At 41.1% G+C, this 25,674-nt stretch overlaps 1 protein-coding gene across 25 annotated transcripts in view; it reads left to right on the top strand.

Annotated features, from left to right (window-relative positions):
• Positions 1 to 25,674, top strand: part of celf2 (cugbp, Elav-like family member 2) — a 275,924-nt gene that overhangs the window by 152,816 nt on the left and 97,434 nt on the right. For all 25 annotated transcript variants that reach the window (XM_036148979.1, XM_036148984.1, XM_036148982.1 and 22 more), the window contains one exon: positions 10,704 to 10,900. In XM_036148979.1, the coding sequence (XP_036004872.1) occupies positions 10,704 to 10,900 (197 nt within the window). The remainder of the gene's footprint in view (positions 1 to 10,703; positions 10,901 to 25,674) is intronic.

Below are 25,674 nucleotides of genomic sequence, written 5' to 3' on the forward strand. Positions count from 1 at the left end.
TCTCTTTGTTTACTGAGGAATACAATAAAGGCTGAATACATTTTCAATCTCCAGGGCTTCAACAAATGCATCATTTTCAAATAGCGTACCTTCCTGACTGACATCTCTGCACATTTGTATCAGTTTTTATAATATCTGAGTACAAAACAAGTTCCTAGGTGGCTTTTCTAATCTCTCTTGTTCACAGATTATACATCATCATGATGAAAATGTGATCTTCCTGTTTGTGTCTTCTAGCTTCTGGACCAATTTAAATCAGTTAAATTACAACATCTCGTATCTGGGCAGTATCATCCTATACGAGATCCAGTGATATTACTTACTGAGCATTTTAGTCCAGGCTATTATTACGAGCTCTGGATAGAAGTGTATACGTGTTAAACTTAAAGGTTCTATATAATGTTTTTTTTAGCATCTAAAGTCACCTACAGGCATATATGTGACGAAATATTGCCTTTGGCTCCACATAGTAATCATCTGTTAGGAATTATTTGTTATTTTCTGGTACTAATTTTCCAACCTACGGAAAAAAAGACGCTTACCTTCAGTGCAATGCTGCCTCCCCCCCATGTGGGGGCGACCTAGTGCCGCTACAGCATGGTATCAAAGAAGAGGAGCAGCTGTTGCTGTGCAGATTAGGAGCTAAAAGAGCCACTTGGTCTAAACCTTTGGGCAGAAATGATCTGCCTCGTTACACTGCAAAAACGGAACTAGAAATAAGTAAAATGTTCTTAAAATTAGTGTATTTGTCCTTGATTTGAGCAGGTAAGTAACATGATTTGCCAATGGAATAAGACTTTTGCACTTAAAATAGGAACAATTCATCTCAATCATCTTATTTCAAGTGCAGGATGTCTAATTATCTTATTTTGGGGGTAAAAATACTCATTCCATTGGCAGATAATCTTATTTACCTGCTCAAATCAAGGATAAATACACTAACTTTAAGAACATTTTACTTATTTTTAGATCCGTTTTTGCAGTGTAGTGGTGTTTACTGGAAAGGGGGGTGCAGTGAAGGTAGGTACTTCCTGGAGAGGGGGGGGGGGTAATCGACGTTCTACGTAGACCGTAATGAAGGAATAGCTATATAACAGAGGTAAAACCTCACAAAAGTGTGTTTTGTGTGATTAACGCTCTTATTTTGAAGTCACACAGGAAATAGTTTTTGGCTTCAAACTATTGCATGACAGAGTCACATTGCTCAACATTGAAGCTGCACAATATATCAAATTGCTCTCCTCGTTACAATATCAGTTTCATATTTAACTTGTTGAATTTGCAAAGTTCTGCATAGGTGCAATGTTTGACGGCGCCATTAATTCAAACCCTATTCAAATTACATAAAGTTAGCACAAAAACTAAAGTATTTGACTGTTTCTCTGTTGTAACAATTGTTGGGGGTAAAGCTTAGACTGATGGGGAGCCTGTTTATGGTGCCATCGTGATAAGGGTTGAGCAGCTGATTGCTCAATGCCAAACAGCTTCTGGTGGAGGCAGTGTGATGGTGTGGGGTCGCATCTCTGGTCATATCAATGCAGAGAGACGAGATTCAGGAACCTGAGAAAATCCCAGAGCTCCACTCTGATGGACCTCATCAGGGACTACCTTCAGAATGTGATAATTGGGCTTTAGCTCAGGAAAATACCACTTACTGGATCAGCGGGGGGGACCAGGACAACCAAACCAAAATCCAATATAAATAAATCAAAGTAGGACAGACCTGCAATTACTTGTACTGTTTTAGCTTTTGAGCTGTGTTCAAATTAATGGAAATATGGTTAATAAAGGAGATGTCCACTAATAATTTGTATTCAGGTTTTAATTTTTTTTAAATCTCAGTCTTATAAACTGGAGAATATTGTTAATTTTGAAGATAATCCAGTGCTTTTCGTTTTTACTTGAAATCCATTGTATTGGGTTCAATTTAACCAAGAATAGTAACAAGAAAAGAAAAATCTGAATTAATGCAGAAATGTTCATCTTATTCCGTCACTTTGACCAGTTAGACAGCTTTAAGTAAAGAGTTTAAAAGCGAAATGTTAGCTTTAATTGTGCATAATGTGTCTTTTCACCATCAGGGTAATACCAGAAACAAACCAAGAACAAAAGCTGCAAGGACTGGATCTTCACTGGGTAGCCTAATTTGTACACAACAGTGTAATCCATAGTGTTTTTTTTTTCCCAATGCAAGCTGAAATATAAGACATGAGAAACGAGCCAAATGAGACGTGTTTCACTTGCCGTGTGCGAGTGTCTCCTCTCATTAGCGGGCGGCGGCGTGCGGGAGCTCGTTAGCGCAAAGCTAGCTGAGCGTCGGGGCACCCGTGCAGCTTCATTAAGCAACTGTGACATTTATCTGATCATTTCTCCGCGACGCATGTGCTGCCACGTCTCCATGGCAACCGCAAACGCACACGCACACATGTGCACACATGTACACGTTTGAGGCAATCATACGGTGCCGCACGGAGCCGAGCCTTTCAGCCGGTCACAGTTATTTGCAGATACGGGCTCCATCAAAGCTGCCACCCTGCAGCACAGAAATATTGATAATGAATATATGAAATGTGCTGCATGTGGCCTGCCAGGGCTGTACCTAATGTGGGTGGAAAACTGTTTATTATGAAGTTGAAGTGATTCACATGCAACGCACAGTTCCTCGTTTGACTCGTACGGGGGCCCCTGGGAGCCAGTTTACTGCTGCTGTAAGTCTGTTACAGAGCAACTAAAGGTGTTCCACATAATTCACTCACTGCTGACTGACACTCGTTTACTTTGACTCACTAATTCGTCTCGCGCTGTCGGTGATAAAATAAGCTACACACAAGGAGCAGGCTACGCATTCTGGGAGTAAAAAGCATGATGCTTGTGTTGTGTGAACTCTGGTGAAGTTGCTAATCTTATTTGCAGTTTCCTTTTCACAGCAGCTGAAAAGTTTCAGACCTGGAAAACGGCTTTTCTGGAGGGAATTTGCATTTTTCCAGTTGTTTCGTTCAGTTGGAGTTGGTCTGAACGCTGTTGTTCACGTGAACTTTTTTGATTAGATGACAGCCAAACATTTTAGAGGAAAAGTTTTGCATCCCAATATATTCCTTGTGACATTCCTCAGATTCTAAATACTTTGTTTCTTTTATGTATTTAAATATTTTACAAAGCTCAAAACAAAACTCTTATTTTCTTCAGCTTTTTTCCTGAAACAACACCGTAGTCTGTAGCTGCTAGCTAGTTTTGCTAACGTCTGGTAACTGTATTTTAAAATGCACCTTTTCATGCGTTTGACTCATTGTGCTACCGTCAAAAATATTAAGCCTCATTATTTATCCACCTGAATATTTTTTTTTATAGAGGATGTAGTATGAGTAGTATACTCTGAGTTACATCCATCAAAATACAAATCCACTGTAGCTTGAGCTATCCTAGCATGCTAAAATGTAGTAAAAAATCAAGCTAACAAAATTCCTAAATGTGCTTTTTGACATAATTTCAGTCTATATTTTTCCATAAATCTCACAAATCCTTAAGCTCAGGGCAATGAGAGTATCTTCTAAAAAGCTAAGAGATTTTTAGGAATTTAATTTGCTTGATTTTTGACTAAATTTTAAAATACTTTAGCATTAGCATGCTAGGATAGTTTAAGCTACAGTGGATTAACCCGTAACAGTCGGCCTCGGCTGAAACTTATAGGCTCTTATTGACTTAAGGGTCGGCCCTTAATGGTTAACAATTACTAAAAAACTTGTTAAGCATGGATTATATCTCCAAAAGTATTTTGTCACTCCTCCAAAATTGTTAAATTATGGCGTTCCAGTCACGTCATTGGCCAAAGGTGTTTAAAATCCAGAACCCAGCCATGCAGAATCCTGTCACAAACATCTGTGGAAAAAATGGGTCGTTTTCAACGGCTCAGTGAAATCCAGCTTTGTATCAGGACAAGATGCCACCTGTGCATAAAGTCCTGCCACTGACGATTCTCACTACTAAATATTCCAGTCAATTGTTAAAAGTATTTTAACAATATATGAGCAAAAATGTACAATGCACGCGAGATGTTGAGTCAGAATATGCAGAGATCAGGTGAATAAGGTGTCTAAACGTCACGCAGGCTTCAGATTAGCTCAAAAAGACTGTATTAATTAATGCTCCAGGATATGGGAACCTCTTCCTGTTCCACCAGTTTGTTGTGGAGGGACTTGGATTAGTCTGCACAGTCCTGACCGCATCCTTCCAGGACACCGTAGAGATGTATTAGAGCTGAGTCAGCAACTCAGGCCTTCTTATCCAACATCAATGTCTGACCTCGTAAATGCACTTCAAGTGTCCAGACAGCTTTGGCTATGTAGTGATTCTTATTGAGCCGTTCAGCAAACATGCTTTGTTCCATGCTCCACCATCTTTCTGCAAAGAAAAAACAGGAGCGATCTGTTGTGGAGTAAATCCTTTTTTCACATCATTGGTTATGCCGCCTCTCAGAATTTAGGGGAACACCCTGAGTGATGTTGCTCTGTGTTAGCAGGCGTGTAAAGGAACAGTTCTTCTAAGTACGGATCCATTATGAACCAGGTGAACATTACGGCTTAAGGACTTCTGGGTCTTTCTGTTCAGATCCTCTTGGATCTTCTCTCTGTGGGATGATGTATCAGTGAACAGAGGTGTGTCAAAGTGTTTGCAGCTGACCTCGGTCGCTGTGCTTCCTAAGAGGGGGGGGGGGGGGGACCGATGGTTCTCACTCAGCCTGTCAACAAGATTAGATTCTCTGTGGGTTTGTTGCACACCCCACCAACATCCTGCCAATGAGAGGAGTCCTGCGGCAGCTCGGCCCTGCCGCCAACCCACCGGGCTCTGTGTCAGTGCATGAGGAAGAGGAGGCGAGGAAGAGGAGGCGAGGGTCATGAGTGTGAGCGTGCTGCAGTTGCAGGGTTAAGGAAGTCAGCGAGGATGTGCGCTTTCAAGCAGAAAGCGAAGGAAGAAGCAGCAGGGGATCAGCGCAGCCAGCCTGAACTGCAGCTCGTGCGTGAACTCATGTGGGATCCGTGTAAATGCACGTGTGCCCGCTTTCTGAGGGAGGACACACGCTGAGCTCTGAGCTGTGCTTACTCCTCGCCCCGGCTCATCTGCACACTTTTACCTGCCTGCGTCTCTCTCCTGCTGGCGGATGTTGCACATTTCTGCCCTGCTGCCTGGCGGACTCCAGCTGTGAAGAAGGCCAGCAGAGGGGATTGCAGCTGGTAAATGTAGTCTGTGGAGCTTGCTGCAGCCGCGCTTTCTTCATCTGCTTGGTTGTTTCTGGGTTCATTTGTCGCTGCAGGCTGAACACTGGGCAACAGGAATGTGTATTGCAAAAAGAGAACTAAAAATGAGTAAAATTGTCTTAAAACAAATGTATTTGCCCTTGATTTAAGCAGGTGAATAAGATTATTTGCCAATGGAATGAGTATTTTTACCCCTAAAATAAGATAATTAGATATATTGCACTTGAAATAAGATGATGGAGATAAATTGTTCCTGTTTTAAGTGCAAAAATCTTATTCCATTGGCAAATAGTCCTATTTACCTGCTCAAATCAAGGAAAAATACATTCATTTCCTGAAAGAAATTCTGCATATTTTTTGTAAATAGCATCAAAGGTTTCAGTTTATTTTAGACATTTATTTCTCTTTTCCTAAACTGTAAAAATCTACATGGATAAAACACACTTGTTTAGGATTGCCTTCAACTGTTCTAGTTAACTGAATCACCACTTCTTTTGTTCTTTTTTCTATCTACATTTTATTCATACTTGCTTTTATTCTGTTTTACTTTTTGCTATATTTTAATCATGTAAAGCACTTTGCATTGTCTTTGTACTGAATTGTGCTATATAAATAAATTTGCCTTGCCTTGCCTTTACCCAAAAAGTGTTTCAGAACAGGATAACCAACTCTAGCTTTAACCCTTACAAATCACACACATAGATAGATAGATAGATAGATAGATAGATAGATAGATAGATAGATAGATATCAGAATAAAGAACTGCTTCCAGATGGTATTTTGGATTCCTGTCAAAGTAAACCGTGGTTTTCTGCTGGGACTAAAGGTGCTCTGCTTTATGAAATGCTTAGGATTGTTGCAGAGTTGCTATTTTGAGGCGCTTAGAACAGAAGGTTTTTGTGGTCAACAGAGTGAAGCTTCAGCTCGGTTAAGCAGGCCTGCTGTTTGATGCATCAGATGTGGGAATAACAGCCCTCAGCAGCTGCTTCAAAGACCCATCCAGACACTTTTCTTCCAGTGTGACCGAGCACACTCTGAGTGTAGATCAGCCCTCAGCCGTGGCCCCGGTGCTGCAGGGAGACCGGAGTGATGGAAGCAATACTTAAGCCATTAAGGCAGACAATTGGCTCCAATTGAGAGGGAGAGATAGGAAAGTAGAGGAAGAAGAGGGAAAAAGGGAGGGTGATGGAGACGCCGTGGCAGCAGTGGATCCACTCAACGACTTAATCCCAGCCCCAGGACACTCTCCTGCTGAGCTTCACACATTTCTGCAAACATGTAGCTGCACACTGAGGCTCGGTGTGCCTCCAATAACACCTTGTCAGTCTCTGCCACAGGGGCGCTCATTCCTTCATAGTTAGGAAGAGTCGCCTACTCCAACCCCCCCAGGGGAAAAGATGGAGCATGCAATCTAGACGAGATAGCTGTAGTATTGGTACGCCTTCCAGCGTGAAGCTATTTATTGTTAGCAGGCAGAGTGAATGTTGTCCAGTGTCCTGGACCAGGAAGGCGCTCCTCTGACACCGGCTATTGTGGTCGGCCCCTCGGACTCGCTCGGCCCCACAGGCGGCCAACAATGAGGGATTGTCTCCACGCGTTCTCCTCAAACATCAGCTGTGTGTGTCAGAGGGGGGGGGTCTGAACTCAGCGACCGTCATCTTCGTCTTTTAGGAGCGCGGACATCAACCTGTGATCGTTGGCGACCATCGTTTCACCTTCACTTCCTTCTCTCCTGTCCTCCTCCTCCCCCCCCCCGGCGCTCCCTGGGCGCCTGGACCCACACGATTTATCGGCCAGCTTAGCGGGGAGCGGTTATTGCCCTGAGGACTGTTGGCGCGGGTTTGGCTCGTTGACTCCCCTCCCTGGTTCTGCTGTTTTTATTTGACATGTCCTTTAAGTCGTTTAAGGAATGGGGCGTTTCTGCCGAGCGCCTCGGCACTTTCTGCAAAAGATGGATGGCCCGCGTTCAAAGGTCTGCCTGTGTCTTTCTTTATACCCTTTCCTGCTTTCTTCCTCATCCTTTTGCTCTTGCTCAGCTTTATAATGTGGCATTAGAGTTGTCAGCGGACCAAGCCTGGGATTTGGCTTTGTTTTCCCCTCTTAAGATAATGCAATCCCTCTGTAATGCCCAGAATAACAAAAGGGAAAGTAGAGCAATAAAGCAACGTGGCTATTGACTTTGTTTCATCAAAAGGCTTCTTTGGCATTTTAAACAGGCCACAGACGTTGATGGCCGTGTGCTGGCGGCTCTTTGCCTGCTGCAGTCCACCAAACCTCCGTACTGAGAGTCTTTAATCGTCTTTGCACCTCAACAAAAAGGCGACGGCGTAGCGTTGCAGACACACGGTCCGACAGGCGTGTCTGACCCGATACTAGAAAGGTTGCGCCCTCATTTTCACAACAACAAGGTCTGAAATTGGGCTGAAATAATCTAATTGCGATTTTTTTTTTTTTTTATCTTAATATTGCGATTTAATGCAATTATTTATTTTCAGTTTAATTTATCATGTCTTTTTAAACATATTAGGGCTGTACGATTTTGGCAAAAATCTATACTGCGATATATTTCAACCATAATTGCGCTTTAATTTTGACTTTTCTCTGCATTAACCACAAGCAACGAAAATGACCTGTAGGTAAAGATGTTTGTAAGTAATTTAACAGCTTTTATTAATCTGAATATTATCATTCAAGAGAATAGCTTGTTGAATTGGACATCAACAAACAAGTCTATGTATTAATCAGTTTCATCATACTTAATGCTATGGTGAGATTCCTAAAAGTTTCTGTGAAAAACAGTATGATTACATAAACTTTAGAACAAATAATAAAATTATATTATCTCACTGCTGCAACTCTTTTCCCTTCCATGTGGAGCTAAACCCACTTTAAACATATTAACAGCAGTAAAAGATCGCGTCTGATCCATTAATTGTTACATTGCACAGCAGCAACCGTGTCACATTCAAAGTAAAGTAAATCATCTCTCTCATTCATTCTGCGAGTCTAAATGCCAGTGATATGCAGCCATGTGATTGGCTGATTTGCTGCTTGTATTAACAGGCAACTACCAGGGTGTGCCTAATAAAGTGGCCAGTGAGTGTTCATTCATGAAATATCTGCGCTCTTGACTGACGTTGGTGACTGGAAATGTTCAATTTGTGGTCCTGATTCGAGATATTTAACATTTTTGCAAAGTTTCCTGAGAGCAAATTATCTTTCCCTTCTTGTTAACGGTTCCAATTAACTAAAGAAGTCCTGAAAGTGTTTGATAAATTCAGAGTATTTTCATTTTAAATAATTTTTTTTCTTCATTTCAGCCCTGTGGGAGTTTGAGTCTTTTTCCCTGTCATTACAGCCGTCTCAGATCTAATTCAGTGCAATTATTTAAAATCACTGTAGGGAACAAGCTGGTAATTGATATATTTCTTTCCGTATGACCTGGCCTCTTTGAATACGTCTGCTGAAATGATGTCGGGTGTCAATGATAATGATTGAAAAGAGCTGAAACCAAGCTTCATGCCCGGGTCTGTGTCTTTTTTCTGGTTCAGACACACATTTAGTCCAGGAATATGTGGAAGAACGCTTAAAGGAAGTCCTAACGTGCAGCTTAGAGGTTCTTCCTGACCGTTGCTTCCTTCTGTTTTGGTTTGTTACTTCAGGAACTGTGACCTTTTTTATTAAAGTCGGAGGAGCTTTGGTTCGGTTGAATCAGAGGTGACCAGCTTGGCATCGACGTTCTTACGATCTAATCTCTCTTTTCTGACCATGTTTCTCCTTATTCTCTTGGTAGTTTAGCCTTTTGCTGAATTCTAGGGATAAATTATGATAAAATGCTTAAATCTCACATATTAGTAGTAGTTGCAGTAGTAGCTGAAGATTTATTTTATTACACCCCACTTCCATTTATTTTGGGTTTGTACACTGATTACATCGTTTGACGATTAAAGGAGACGTATCCAAAACGCACTTTTTTTAGCTCTCAAATACATTTTTGTGCACTCAGAGTTTCTAGGAAAGCAGAAAACGTGAGTTTAGTCTGTCGATAAGCTGAGTGGATATATATATATATATATATATATATATATATATATATATATATATATATATATATATATATAATGTTGTTTGGGTCATATGTTTTTCTATTATATAGCTGTATTTGCTACTAAGCTGCTAAACAGGGTCATGGACTTCTGGTTTGCCAACTTTACAAATCCGCCATTTTTATTTTTTGCCGTGTTTATTTATTTTAGTCAAAGCTGAAGGATGGGGAAAATGGGGTACAGAGGGATGCTCTGCAAGGGGTGCAGGGCGTTAAGTGCCGGTTCTTTAAATCTAGGATTTAAAAAACCGGCAGCAGAACGAGTTGCTCTCAGATACCATTTATAAAGACCGCAACTGAATGAGGAAGAATTATAAAAAGCTTGATATGTCCCCTTTAACCTCGTAAGACATGAGAATTATTGTGTAAACTGGGTTTTTGATACCTAAAAATATCAGTTTATCTTCAAACATATATATTTTTTTCAACATTAGTTACAGAGAGTTCTGTAAATAGCTACGTTTACATAATCTGAATAAACAGCCGATCGGAATAAAAAAAGCGTCTCGGAAATCAGGCAATCGTAATATGATGATCGGATTAATCTCAATCGGAATGAAATTATAATCTGAATGACAAGGGTGGTTAATGCTGATTTTAAACCCTGATCGTCAGGGTCACATTATTCCGAATGTGGCAAACCAACGTAAATGTGACGTATTTCTGCGTTGGTGAGTGGCGGAAAAACGTCGCGAAGCAAAACTGAACAAATTTCCTGTTGAGCTCAGAATTGTTGCTTTACTCAGTGACGTTTCATTAGAACATCATGCAAGTCCAGGCTGGGCGCATGGAGGACAAACGAACATTATACTATATATAATAATATATATTTATAATATTATACTATGTGTAATACTGCTTTGTTTACTATTTGTTGTTGTTTAGCAAAGACAGAAGTTCTTCTTCTGTGGTTTTTTAGGGGAATTTGCTAACTGTGCATGTCAGAGTGGTTCTATTGTGACTAAAGCTATAAACGGTACAATCTGACTATTTAATCTGAATACATTTTAATCTAATTGTGAAATTTTGTGCAGGTAAACATAACTAATGAGGTTTACAACTGATCAAACATGTTATTCAGGTGTCTAAAAGCCTATTTTTGGACCAAAATTTCTATTCTATTGTTGGTCCTCAGTTATGGACTAACCTGTCCTGGACATCAGAGATTAAAACCCTCTATTAATCTTTGGCTTTTACCACTAGAGAGACTTAGATTTCATTTTAAATTGGTTTCATTGTTTCTTTTTCATGCATTATCTTTTATTTTAGTTTTTTTAATGGAGATGCAGATGTTGCATTGTGGGAGTTCACGCCTCCTAACGCTGTGTCCTCTGCTTGTCCCACAGTAACGGCACGGCCGGGAAGATGAACGGGGCGCTGGAGCATTCGGATCAGCCGGACCCGGACGCCATCAAAATGTTTGTGGGTCAGATCCCGCGCTCCTGGTCGGAGAAGGAGCTGAAGGAGCTGTTTGAGCCGTACGGAGCCGTTTACCAGATCAACATCCTCCGAGACCGCAGCCAGAACCCTCCACAGAGCAAAGGTACCGATAGTTTCTCTGCCACCCGTCTGCTCTTCACTTCCTGCTGCTGTGTGTCTGCAGGCATGTTTTCTTCTGCACATCCTGGACGTTTTTTTTTTACAGTGGCTGGTTCGTTCTAACCTGACAACAGCCAGATGCATGTCTCGCTCCGCCTAGCTCCACTCACATACATCTGGGACATCGCTCATTGAAAGTGATTTCCCCAACTAAATTTCTGGTCTGGCCAATCAGGATGCGGGGCGGGTGTTTCCTGGATGTGACGTAGCGGAGAAGCGTTCCAACAACAATGGCGGCTCGCATCGAGGAAGCAAGCGTTAGCATTGATGCTGCTATTTCTTCCGTGTTGTCCAATCTACCTGATATTGTTTCATTAAAAGAACATCAGAGAACGCCTCTGAAGGCTTTTGTTGGTGGAAACCATGTTTTCACCCTTCTCCCGACCGCATTTGGCAAGCGGTTAGCCGCTAACGAGCGGTTAGCCGCTAACCGTTAGCGGTTAGCACGAACCGTTAGCGGTTAGCGCTAACCATATTAGTCCTCAACGCGGTCCGCCCGGTATCGACTCCGACCCGCGGCGCTTTGCCGCCTGTCTCTCTCCCCCCCCCCCCCCCCCCCACCCCTCTTCCTGTCAGCTCACTGTCAATAAAACAAATTTTTTTTCCTGCGTCGCTATCATCAGCGTCACGGGTTAGCTTCGGTGTGAGTGGTTGAAATAGCACGTCGATAAAGATGACAGACAAGTTGCTTATCCAATCATATATAAGAATTTTTGATAAGGCCCAGCCTTCAATAAAGGCAATTCCTATGGAGAGGTCCCAGATGTATGTGAGTGGAGCTAGGCGGAGCGAGACATACAGTTGGCTGTTGTCAGGTTAGGTTCGTTCACCTCGTCCTCTCTTATTATTAAATAAGTAATATAATAATATTCAGAACCGGGACACACTTTGACTGCAGGGATGCACGGTGGCTAATGCTTAGAGCCAATCCCAGGACGGCTAATGGCCGAACGAATCAGACACGTACAAAATCACACAAGCCAGCTGACATTTTTTGGACCATTTGAAGACAAAGACGGGTCCTGTCAGACTTGCAGAGTCAATTGTGCGAAAACTGCGTGATTTGCTGCTATTTTCCCTCCCATTCCCTCTCTCTCTCTCTCTCTTTCTCTTTTTTCCTTTGATGAATTTGTCAAGTGTGAGAGCAAACAATAGAGACGGCAGCAACAAATGGGCAGACAATGGCGTTGCCATATTAACACGCATCAAGCGGAGTGGGTGCTGATGACACTTCTAATGAGACACGGGGTGGGAGGAAAGTGAAGAGAGAGAGAGAGAGAGAGAGAGAGAGAGAGAGAGAGAGAGAGACTGACAGGAGAGACGTGACGCCTCCATCCGACTCCAAACCTCACTTCAACTTTGGACGTGTCTCCAGAACCGAGGATCCAGGATGGAGTTGCATGAAACACGCCTGGAATCAAACCAAGCTGTTCACAAACATAAGGATTAATCAGTTTACTCCCAACTTTCCTGGCTTCTTTTAATTCTTTACATTTTATTTATTCTGACTCGATTCCTTAAATCGACCTTGATCAGCTGCTTTTATGGAGGTTTAAAACAAATTAGTTGCCTTTTCTTTGCATGAAACTCAGCGCCCCACAAAAAAAAAGTATCCTTATTTCTGCATGAATATTAAGGGGATTGGTTTAAAAAGCATAAATATATAAAGGATGTAGCTCTATGGAAAATACACAGATTATTTCTGCCTTAAAAGTCTTTAATTGTTTAGGTGTTGATGAACAATGTGACATTTGGAGGCCGTCGATGCTGGAAAAACTAAAACAGTGTTTCTGTTCACTATCTGGAAAATGCTATAGAAAAAAAAAAGAAACATTAAAAGTGTTTCTTCCAATTACCTTTGTATTTAATTTTATTTAAATCCATGACAAAAAATACCTGCCAGGGCTACGGAGGCCCAAATGTGCCACAATCCGGTGAATAAACAGGTAACATTCATACGTGTCAAGTAGGTCGATAATTCTTTGTGTCAGTTTTTAAAATAAATCATAAAATAATTAAGTGAGATTAATAAAATTGTATGTTGTCTTAGTCGTGTCATAGTTCCTGTGGTTATAATTCACATAGTCGCTCTTCAATTGGCCGCCAACATCTGATTGGTCAATGGGCGTGGCAGGTAAACTTAAACTCCGCCCACTGAATCTGATTCACTGCCGCATAAATAAAAAGTCCTATTTAATACATTCATTTAGAAGTATTTTCTCAGCAATTAATTATTGATACATTAAGGAATCAATTCAAGGATTTAAATTTATATTTTTCTAATTTTGGGCACTCTCCACCAAATCTCTAAAGCATAAGGTTTTGCAGTTTTTTTGGCCAAGTAGAGGATAATTTAAATGTTAATGAATCAAACATACGTGTTAATAATCCGTTATTTATAGACGTTTGGCACTTTTAGCTCTCTATAGTTCAGGAATATTTAGAGTTCAAAGTAAAAAAAAACGTAAAACAAAATCTGATGTTTTGTAGACTTTAGAAATAGATTTTTCCTAGGCTGTTTCCAGTTTAAATTAACTGAAATATTAGATTATTGTTTATTCGTTGAGTTAGTCCATTTCTGGACCTCCATAATTTCCAAGCTCCAAAATTCCCGATTGGAAATTTTGTACATTTTTAAAGTATTTAACTTTGCTGATGCAATATACAACTTTATTTCATTAACACTAGAGTTTAGCTATCATTCAATTTATTTACAGCATAACAATGAAATTATTCTACATTTTAGTCATGAAATACAGCATTTGTGACTCTTTAATTTCAAAGAGCTTTTAAAAATAGTTCTAAATTTTTCAGATTTTACAAGTAGGCAAAAACTTTGGAAATAAAAAAATATCAAGAAGCGCCTGGGAGCTAAAATATGCAATGATAGAACCTGAGATGCTGACAAGTTGTAGACAGGAGTGTAAAAATAATATGGGAAGAGATTGATGTTAAAAACGATATATATAAAGATATACAACATGGAATTCCACGCATGATTACCTTGGGAGGAGCAAAGCGAAAGCTGTTTCCTTTCAGTTTTAATAGAAAATCCACAGGACGACTGCAGAAGCTGTGCATTGAAAAGTCCCAAGAATCTTAAAGATTTTGATGTAAGATTTTATGCATTCTTTGTCTGCCTGTGTGACGGCGGCGTTAAAAAAACGATCAAAGCTTCACGTTCAGGCGTTCCTGCTTCCCTCCTGCTCTGCTGTAATATTAACGCTCCAAACCTGATTGGTGATTCTGCAGGAACCAGGACATCGGTATTTTGCAACAGTAACTAGCTTTCTGCCAGCCTAAAGATGCACCATCCCCGTGTTTTCCCCCCCTCTCCTCATTATGACGGATTGCTTTCTTGTTTTTTTCGGCTCTTATTTCTGGCGTCCTCTGACTGTGAGTCATGTGAGCTCATGAAAGCCTGGAGACGACATTCTTCCAAGAATCATTTACTCCATCCAGCAGAGCGCTCGTCATGCGCTCTGGATGCTTGTTCTTGGCCTTGAGATGACTCCTCCTCCTCCTCCTCTTCCTCCTTTCTGGGTCGGGCCAAGCCTTGTTGCACTGCAAAAAACGGATCTAAAAACAAGTAAAATGTTCTTAAAGTTAGTCTATGTGTCCTTGATTTGAGCCAGTAAATAAGTTTATCTGCCAATGGAATGAGTATATTTACCCCTAAAATAAGATAATTAGACATCCTGCACTTGAAATGAGATGATGGAGATGAATTGTTCCTATTTTAAGTGGAAAAATCTTATTCCATTGGCAAATAGTCTTATTTAGCTGCTCCAATCTAGGACAAATACACTAATTTCAAGAAAATTTTACCTATTTTTAGTTCTGTTTTTGCAGTGTGTCCTTCACCTTCAATAGGAAGCACAAGATAAACTCTCTCTGAGGATGTTTGGGCCTGAACGCAGAAAAAACAAACTAAATCCTCGTTAAAGTCTGAGAAACGAGTCCTGTGTGCTGGGTTTGAAAACGACAGGGCTGCTTTTCTCGTTTCATTCTCTGAGCGGAAGTTAATCTGATATAATCTAACTTAATAGAGCAGAGATTAGCTGTGAATGCGAGTGTTGGCTCACATTTTAATAAAACATTGTTGCCGTAACATAAAGTTTTTCTCCAAGTACGGGCTGGCTTTGTGAAAACGGCACGCGGTTAAAGCGTGAACACCGCAGGGCTTCATCCAGGAAAATAATCATGTCAAGCCTTGAAAATCACTTCCATGTATCTCCGTTCTCCTGCGTCGTTCCACAGACCTCCAGCTGTGAATATGCAAATCTCTCCCATCTATCAACGCGAGGCTTTAATGCATCTGTCTGCAGCAGTAGATACTGTTTGCATTTTCCAATTAAGCATATATTAAAAACATATTCAATACTTGTCAAGTTTTAATGCAGCAATAAAAGGATTTGTTTACAAATCAGGAGGTCCAGAACCAGAACTAATGTAGCGCTAAAGACAAATAGACTATTGTGATCTTAGTAGGTAGTACAGGACATTAAAAAGTAACATTTAAGATAAATAATACAATCATACATGCACAGCTTAAGCAAATAAATGAATATAACATCACTGCATGATTATTATTACAGTTTTTTATATATGTACCCTCAGGTCTCCCATTAGTGTAGATGATAGGTGTTACTACTTCTAATTTTATGTTTCTTTTAATAATTCACACTAACTACCCCTCAGTTGGGATTTTTATTGAATATACCCCAAAAATAACACTAAGGTCACCCAATAAACGTCTTCTGGCCACAAAAAGAACAATTTTCCATGTCAGCTTCAGGACATTGTGCCCTTTATTCACCTGTCTGCCTGGAGAACTACCGTCCTGTTTTAAAAACAAATAGTTTATAATTATGCTCATTTAGCTTGTGTATAAATGTCTTTAATGGCATTATTTGCATGTGACTTTTTTTACCTTTTACTTTTAATAATGTTTTTTATTTTGATTGCTAATCACACTTGGAACAAAAAGTCTTTGAAAGATTAAAAGTAAATTCTATTAAAGTTATCACTTATTACATGTTGCAAGCGATTAGTAAATATTAAAAGATGGTAGGAATTAAGCTTTTGTGTTGTTGAATAAAGCGAGAAGTTTTTATATCTGAGGTAACCAGGTTTGACAAATGTCCTCCTGGTAAAATTAGTTTAGTCTTGTTTAATCTTTCCAACTCAATCACATATTAAGTTTGTATTTATTTATTCATTTTGAGTTTAGTTCCAGGCAGAAAATGCTGTTATTTTTAAGCAATATGCCTGTTAGAGAGCAAACGCCTTGAAAATGTGTTAAAATAGTTTTAAAAAAACAAAAGTTTGCAGCGGTTACATCAGTGTGAAATCACTCTGTAATTCGCTTTCTGAAAGTAACACGTTTCTCTCTGAACGTGTTTTTAATGAGCCTATTGACATGAAATTCATGCCAGACGTCTGTAACAACCAAAGCGATCCGCATTGATAAATACATCAGAACAAACGTGTCCAGAAATACCGTTATGTGTAACGAAGCGTAACGCCACAAAGAAAAGAAGTTACTAAAAAGCAGAAATGTGAGAAAATTACTAAAGTCTTCTTTCCCTCTCAGAGCAAATTCATAGCAGCTGGTTCTGCAGTAATCAGCCGCGTTTCCGTCCGCTTCAAATGTGAATTTTTGAGCAAACTTTTAAAATGTCAGAAAAAAGAAAATGTGAATCAGACGTTGATGTTTCCATCTGCTGGTTTCTAACGAATCAACCCGGCGAAGCAAAGCGTCACATGATGACGCTGGCTGTGATAAACAGGAAGTAAAGGTTGCTAACGAGCACAGACCCCAGATCAGTAATGGAGGATTTAATTAACGAGATGAATGTTTTATTTAATGTTTTATTTAATGTCACAGAGGATACTTAGAAATGCTCGCGTGTCTTCGTTGTTGCTTCCAGCGTTTTGGGAATATCAGCAGAAACAGCCGATCAGTCGTGTGAAGTAAATGTTCGCTACGTCAGAACTGATTTCATAAATGTTTCATCTCCTCCTCAACGCATTTACTGTTTTTAACGAAAAAAGTAAAAAAAAAAAAACTTAAAAACTTTTAGGGACATTTTTTTTATCAAATTTTAGAAAGTTAATTCAAATTTTGCCGCTTCCATCAACTTTTTCTAATGCAATACTTAAAAAAATGTGCATAAAAAACGTTGATTGTCTTTTCAAACATTTTACTCATTACTAAAGTATCATGATGCGCTCGACAAGAACATCCTAAAGCTTATTATAGCTAAAAAAAAAAAGGTCATCCACCATTTTTATTTCTGAGTGATTTAGATAAAGGGGTAAATTAAGGAGGAATTTAAAGAAGCATTGCAGTTCCACTTTATATAAACCACAACTAAGTTATTTCAGTGTGAAAATGCAGAACTGGAAATCTTGATATAAGGTTAGCCTTAGTTTACATTTCACTGCACCAACATCTCAGTTATAAAGTATAACTTTTAATGAAATCCGGCCAACGTTGGATGAAGGTGGCTAAATAAATGATTAATAAAGGATAAAACCCAAGAATGAATTCCCACTGGAAGCTGTGCTGTTCTCTCATCAAACTGGCAAGTGGTTATCTGTGGATCAGCGTAATCCTCCACTCGTTTATTAATATTGTCGTCTGAGCGCCTGGAAACCAGATTCCTGCAGCAAACAGCATTCAGTTCCCTGAAATTTAGACATTTTTGCTCCGCTTCCAAAAAGTACAGACTCCACAAACTTTTACTGATCTCTTTAAGCCTGTTTAGGTTAGTTAGGAGCCAAAAACGTAGCGGTTCCTTTGAACAATCCCCCAGATTCTGGGGTTTGGTTCCAAAGTGTTAATTGGGTCCAACATGAAGCTTTTCTTTTTTTTTTTTTTTTTTTTTTTATTGTTGTTGTTGTTGGTGGCGGTAAAATCCATGTTGGCCCAGGTCTGTGCATTCAGGTTGTGTACATGTGTGTGTTTATGCTGACAAGGCGAGGCGGGGGAATACTGCGGCGCTAGTGTTGGTTTAATGTGTTTGGAGTTAATAACCAGATGACTGGATGAGCGGTGCAGGAAAGAGGAGTGAGTGAGAAATGGAGCAATTTGCTATTTTGTGCTGAGAGAGAGAGAGAGAAACAGAAAAGAGAGAGAGAGAGAGAGAGAGAGAGAGAGAGATGCAGGGAGAGATAAAGAGAGAATGAGACAAGGAGAGCCAGAGGGGTAAACAGAAAATGGTCCTCCTGCTAAAACACAACCGTGAGCTCCGTGTGTGTGTGTGTGTGTGTGTGTGTGTGTGTGTGTGTGTGTGTGTGTGTGTGTGTGTGTGTGTGTGTGTGTGTGTGTCGGGGTGCTGGCAGAGGATGCGATATGTCATTTATCTTAATGATGCACCATAGCCCACATGAGCTGCTGAGACACACACAATAAGTTTAATGTCTTCATTAAGTGGCTCCGTTCTGCACAGAATCCTGCGTGCACAGTGTGACCTGGAAATAATTCACAAATATAAAAAGTATGGAAAAATTAGATATAGGCCACACGGAATGCAAATTGGTCGTGGAAAAAGAAAATATCACGAAAGGAAAGGGAAGAAGAAGAAGAAGCTTGCTGTCAGTGGAAGCTGCAGAAACAAGGTGGTGACACGTTTTTATTCTTCCAATTAAAACAGAAAACGGACATTGTTTCACAGGAATCTGTTTCTAATTTGCAATTCTTAATGTTTTAGATTTCATCGGCACTTCAGTCAAAGATTGTCCTGTTAGTCAATGCAGAAAGGGATGTTAGGGTGTTTTATTCAACTTCAAGCTGTAGCTAATTAGCCTAAAAACAGCCAAAGTCAGGTTGAAAACATACAAAGCATTTTTGTTTATGCCAAAAACTGGGATTTTTGTTAATCTAACCAACACTTACTGTCAGAATCTCCTCTTTGTGCCATAAAACCAAACAGCTGATTGAGCAGTTCTGCATTTAAAGCGTTGACTGAAAAAACATTGTTAGATTTGTAGATAACATTTTTTAACCTAATAACTACATTTTATCCCATCTTAACTTCTGCATCAAACTGCAGTTCTCCTTTTTTTTGGGGCGTTTTGAGCAGAAAAGCAGAGATCAGCAGCTGACACAAAGGAGAGCGGGCTTTTTGTTTCTAGGCAGCTTCATGTCTGACCAGAACAAAACTCCTCGCCAAGGCAGAGATGTCAGAACGTCTCACAGTTTAAGAACTGAACACAAAAAAAAACAGATCATCTCTCAAACAAGACGTTCTTTCTCTCTGCTGAACCCAGACTCTCATCCAGAGAAGAAAGACGGCATCAGTTGTCATCAAGCGCCTTAAAATAACACGTAAGGTTTAACCGCTGAGGCTGACAGGATGAAAAATGGTTACAGCTGCAGAGGTAATGTGACGATATGAAGAAGCATTGCAGGCTGTATGTGTGTGGGGGGGGAGGGGGGTGGTTCAACCAGAGCACCTCTGTCTGTACCTACATGGACATCTGCATCCTACCAAGGTCCTCACAGGCTAGCTGCAGCACCACGCACGCTTTAAATCATTCAACTCTCTTTTCTGTGCTAATCGCTGAAATAAACCTGCCTCACAGTATTAGTTTATTTAAAAAAGTTCAAATCCCGGTTCCTTCAGCGTGAAAATGCTCTTCTTCATTTTGGCAGAGAACATTTGTGACGACAGCCTCAGCTGGAAAAAGGAGCATTTCACCACTTAATGATCACACAAGCAAACAAACATTATGTTTCTGCAAAATGCTGTGAAACATTAACAGCTGAGAACAAAAGAAAAAGAGGTCCGAGTGAGGAGCCTTGTGGTACCCCAGATCGCAACACGTTGGTTTCTGTAAAAGACTCCAGGTTTTAAAGATAATTATGTTTCAGCTCATCACACTTGGACTTTACTTTGTTTTCTCACATTTAAAATCGCCCATTTCCATCAGATTTGTCTTTGCTGCAAATCTTTTTTTGGATCCTTTTTTGGCTGAATTGTTGGTATTTTTTCTACATGCCTGTATCAACCTGCAGAAAAACACCAAACGGATGAAGTCATCCCAGCAGAAACGTCTTACAGAGAAACCAAAAAATGTTGCACAACAAAACTTAGTTTATTAATTAAACCTGCAGATCATAAACGCATAGATTAGTCGGTTCAGTGAAGCTCGATTCTCTTTGTGGACATGCAGACGAACATCTTCAGACGTCATTCTAGGAGAAAAGACGAATCCTGTGAATATTGGCGACATGACTCCTAGATAAATGCGTGCAGCAGATTACATCCTCTGATTTCCAATCATTGCTCAGGCTGTGCCTCGGCTGCGTCCAGAGACTCGGTAGCCAGCCCCCCCCCCCCCCCCCTCTCGCTCAGCTATGGCAACGCAGAGCGAACGCTCCTCCGTCCAAAACAATTATCTGCTCTAATGGATTCAGTTGAGACGGGGCCGACCTGAGACGGGGGGCTGATTTATCTCATTCTTTCCTAAAGCAGAGCGGCCAATTATATTGCCTTAACTAGACGTTGGCTCTTTGAGTCGGCTAGCCAGGCCCAATTAGAGAGCAGCTGCAGGTGGATTTTAATGGCAGCTCTATCTGTGTGTGGATTTTCTGCTCATCTGTGGACTTTTTTTTTTTCCTGTTTATGCTCCTGCATGCCTCAGCGACAGAGAGAGAGCTGCTTGGTTATGAGCGAAGCACTCCGGGTCATCCAGACGTTGGCTTTGATTCTCAGAGAAAGTGCTCTTGTTGTCTCTGCAGGGAGGGAGGGGAGGGGGGTGCTTTTTCGCCAAAGTAACCAGTGGATTGCATAGATTTGTGAAGTGCTGCGACTTGGACCTGTCCCGCGTTAACAGGATTAGAGCGTCAGCCAAACGCCCGTCAGAGAGGCTGCATTGTTTGAAGCCATCCACTCATCCTCGCTCTGTTTCTCCACCGCTAAATCTCTCCTTTATTGTGCTGTCAGATTCAGACCGCTCTGCCCGTCGCCTGCTGCCACTCACCAGCTCATAACTTACACACACGCACACACATCCGGAGAGGAAGTAACCGCGGAGCGACTGGAGGACGCGTCCCGCGCCGCCCGCAGGCCGCGGCGAGCCGTAATGGCCGCAGTTAGTGTGGGTCAGCAGCTGAGTGGCGCCGTAGTGGTCGCCCGTGTGGGGGGGTCACTGTACGGGTGAGGCACGGCGATAAACCCCCCACCGGCTGTCATTTTCCCCCACGTTTAATAGCCCCCCCCCCGATGCTGCAGGACTGCAGGGCATTGTCAGCGTGTGCTGATTCAGCCTCAGACTGCAGATTCTAACCTGCAGCTGTAATAAGACGGGCGGGATTTTAACACTTGAAATAAGAAATTATGTAAATTTTTCACACTATGGATACAGGATAATTTTATTCCCTGAGACCTCCAAATATTACTCTAATAAATCAGTTGGAGAGGCAAAGATTTCTAAGACTAACTGGATTCTAATTTTTTTTTCCTTTTGGATGGAGGATAATTGCCGCCTGGTTTTAAGGAGGGAACTTGTAAAAAAGATTTAGGTAAAGTTTTTATGTGCACTACATCCTCGTTGAAAATCTGCATCAGTTACAGAGATTCTTCATCCGATTAGATCCAGAACCAACCCTGGGAGACGCAGAAACGTTATGGGATGTTTTCTTATGAGGAAAAATGACCAAACTCCTGCCTAGATTTATCAGATGCACGGACTCGCTCTTCCTCGGCAGCATCATCTGCAGCTTGACTTTTACTCCATGGTTTCACATTTAACATCCAGTCCTCAGGAACCTCATGTTGGTTCTGCTTTGTGTTGAAACCTTGGAGCTCTGCGCCGCGGTGGCAGCATCATGATGTGGGCTGCTCTCCTGCCGGCGGCACAAAGTGGACAGAGCAATAAGACTTGATCCAGATTCCTGGAGTTCACCTTAAACCAGTGTTGTAGTACTCGAGTCCGAGTCATTAGCTAAATTTAGAGACTCGTGACTTGACTTGGACTTGAGCACTGATGACTCGAACTTGGACTCGGACTCCTACATTCAGATCATTCTGACTCTGAAATTGAGAAAAAGACTCGACTTTTTTTTATATCATTAGGCTATAATTTTAATATGTCATTAGAATATTATTTGGTGTATGATTTTAATATCTAATTGTCGTACCGCGCACGTGACGTCACCATCTCATGAGCAACGCCCCTTGCCGCTAATGTAGGGCAAACAGTGTGAGAGCGCACGTAGCAACCAGCCGTTACACATGCAACAGATACAACGATATGACCGACTTTTCAGCTGTTAAACTTTCACAAGAGGATGTCCAGGCGCCCATTTTACTGGTAGAACTGTGGAACAACATACCAACGTTCAGCTCAAACGATGGATTGAGTGTCGAGGGCTCAGAAAGACTGGAATACGGGCCGAGTTGATAGAAAGGTAAGTCGATGTTTTTCTCCTGCTCGGCGTTCATGGCGTCATCAGCCGTTTTTTTTCTGTTTGTAGTCACCGTCCAGGAATCAGTATAAATCTTCCGGCCCGCCAAATAATTTAGTCCGGACCGGTGGCCAAATGCATTATCATTATCCAACGGCTGTATCTCCTCGCTGCATCGACCGATCTGCACCAGATTTGTTGTGACTCATGGGCCAATAGGCCGGAGCGGTGCTTGGCTGCGAGGGCCGATCGACGCCGCTTGCGGCTTTAACATCCTTCATATGCGGCCTATCAGCGTACCTCGAGTCGCTGTTGCACGTTCCATAACAACAATGTTTAAAAACCACGGTTAGGAGACGTCTTAGACTTGGAAAAAGCAGTCGTTTTACTGAGTAAAACCAGGGTAACTACAGCGAAAGAGTGGAGGAAAACGCATATTTGCACTACCTGTACGTGATATGACGTCACGCTCTAAAAATAGCTTGCTAGCGGAACGCCATTATTGGTGCAATGGAATGTTACTGCTTCATGTCATACATCACAGGTCACGGCATGTTCCTACAACGAACTTGGATCAATAGTGACTTGACTCGGATGAGTAGTGGACTTGACTCGGACTTAAACACTGGAGACTCGAACCTGGACTTGGACTCGAGGCATGGTGACTTGACTACAACACTGCTTTAAACCAGCAGCTGGATGGAGAAAGCTGGACACGGTTTGGGTTTCCAACATCAACCTTCACTGCTTCAAAGCCAGATTATTCCTCCAGTCAAACACATTTCTATTAACTTTATTCATTCTGCCAAGAACAACGGTCAGAACCCCGCGCCAGAGTTACTTATTCTGTAAATACTGGAACAGCAAGTTGAAATCTAATTCTTAGTTTTGAAAATATTTGAAGTTTTTGTATATATATTGTGATGAATATGATTTATTCTAAATGACACAGGGTCACTGAACAGTAGATTTAGCGATGTTAAAATACTGCAGATTGAGGGCGATAAAAGGAAGCTTTACTATCCTGATGGAAGTTGATTCTTTTTAACCTTTAATAAAGACGATGAAGCGGAAAACGTTGTTTTCATTGCTGCTTTTTTCTGCTTTTTTTTTTTTTACTAAGCAGCAATTACTTATCCTACATAAACGGCCTGTTTAAATTGCTAGCTTTGTGCAGATTATTCATAATTTCAGCCGCATCATTTCCAGCAGGGGCTCATCTTATTTTCTGCACAAAGGAAACAAAAGCATTCAACAGACGGCTGTTTTCCCTGCATGAAGGTCGTGCTTTATAACCTTCTTTTTTGGGGCTTTTCAACCTGAAATTACCTTTAGAGAGAATTCAGTTAAGTGATTTACCGTTTTGCACAGCTTCATGCAGCCGCTCAGGAAACGTGATCATAATCTCTTTTTGTTCTGCTTTCTTGGCTTGAAATGCATGTTTCCCACATGGACCTAGCCGGGGATTCAGGCCTAGCCGTGCTCTTATTGTCCGTGTCCCGCTTCTTTAAATGCTTTCAGCCGCGATAAAGTAAGTAAAAAGAACCAAACGGCCTTGAAACCTTGACGGTTTGGAAGAAGGGACGTTTAGCTTTCAGAGCTGAAAAGAAACCTTTGGACAGAAAAGCTGCTGGTCTGCATGTCTGCAGCTTCTAGACCCAAAAAGAACAACCGCGCTTTTATCCGTCCATGAAAATGTCTCCGTAGGTCAGTCGGTGTTCTTTGACCCTCTCTGAGGAAACTTTGAGGAAGCGTCTGCTCCGTTCTGGAGCTGATCGTCGTCAGGGACCGTCTGCAGGACTCCCACCAGGAAAGCCCCCAAGTTCCTCTCTGGGTTTTCCTGTTAGAGTCTTCTGCTGAGCGTACGCTGACATTATTGTTTGGTTTTGGTTCCCAGAGCAAAAAGCTTTTCACATCTGCGGTAGGTTTTATTGGCACTTATAGATCCATAGACATCATATACGTAGACGTGTTGTTGGGCGGGTTCTGACTCTGCTGCAGATGCGTCAGAGCGTCCGCCATGTTGAATGTGGCAAATCTGCTGTTAGACTTAAACAGTATCAGAGGGACTTTAATCTCAGAATATACTTTGTATTCATAATATTTTTATTTTTGTAATATTACAAGTTTATTTTTGTATACCTTTGGCTTCATTCTCCTGAATTTATTCTCTTAAAGAATAAAAATAATTATAAGAATCTAACCTGGCCCTATTACTCCAGGAGTGAGATAGTTCTGCAAACTGTGACTACTCTGGAAATGTTCTCCTCTTAATTCTCATAATATGACGTTTTTCTCATAATATTACCACTTTTGTCTTTTTTTTTTTTACTTTATTGTTCTAGGCATTTTTTTTCTCATATTAGTAACTTTCTCTTTAATACTCCCCCAAAACGTCTGTTCCTAATCTGTGACTATACCAGAATGTAAAAGGTTCACACAGTTTTATGAAATAATGAAGACTGCAATGTTTCGATTTGACCAATAGACTTTTATATTCATAACACACACACACACACATATATATATATATATATATATATATATATATATATATATATATATATATATATATATATATATATATATATATATATATATATATAATAATAATGGTTGGTACATTTCCATGCAGCACAGGAATGAGGCATCTTCACTACAACAGAACTTAACTTTTTTCTGCCACATACAATATGGCGGTGACGTACCAACCCGCGCCCAACGAGGCGTCTACGGGTAGAACCGTAGGGAGAACCCTGGGTTCGCTCAGAGCGAGGCGTTCATGTCCAGCGGCTTCAAAAACACCAAAGAGGATCCGTGCATGAAGAATTTTGATCCCCGGCTGCTACGATAGGAAGCAGCAGTTTCACAGACCAGAGTAGACGATCCATCCCAGAAATGACGGTGCAGGACTCCAGCAGAAATTCAGCCAGGACCAGATAAAACTGGACCATGCAGTCCAGATGGGACTCAGACTAACTGAAGCCTTTGAAGCAGATTAGCTGCTCCAGCTGAGATGACCCTACCGCCCGCCGCGTGGGACGCTGGCTCCTTATCTTTGAAATGAACAATCACAAAACCCACCGTAATGACTTAATTGTACAGAGAGAGTCAAATTGAAGGGCTCTTATTTTCACCATCAGGGGTCCTTTTACATTAATACCACATAAAAAAATGTTTAAGTGAGAAATTTCTGGACATTTTCCCACAGTAAGTTTCTGCATGAGCTGCTCACAGATGGCGGCTCTTCCGTGGAGCGGCGCCTAAATTACGTCTGAGTTTTTGCTTGTGTCCTTCCA

The sequence above is a fragment of the Fundulus heteroclitus genome, chromosome 17 (genome assembly GCF_011125445.2).
Source record: "Fundulus heteroclitus isolate FHET01 chromosome 17, MU-UCD_Fhet_4.1, whole genome shotgun sequence".
NCBI lineage: Eukaryota > Metazoa > Chordata > Actinopteri > Cyprinodontiformes > Fundulidae > Fundulus > Fundulus heteroclitus.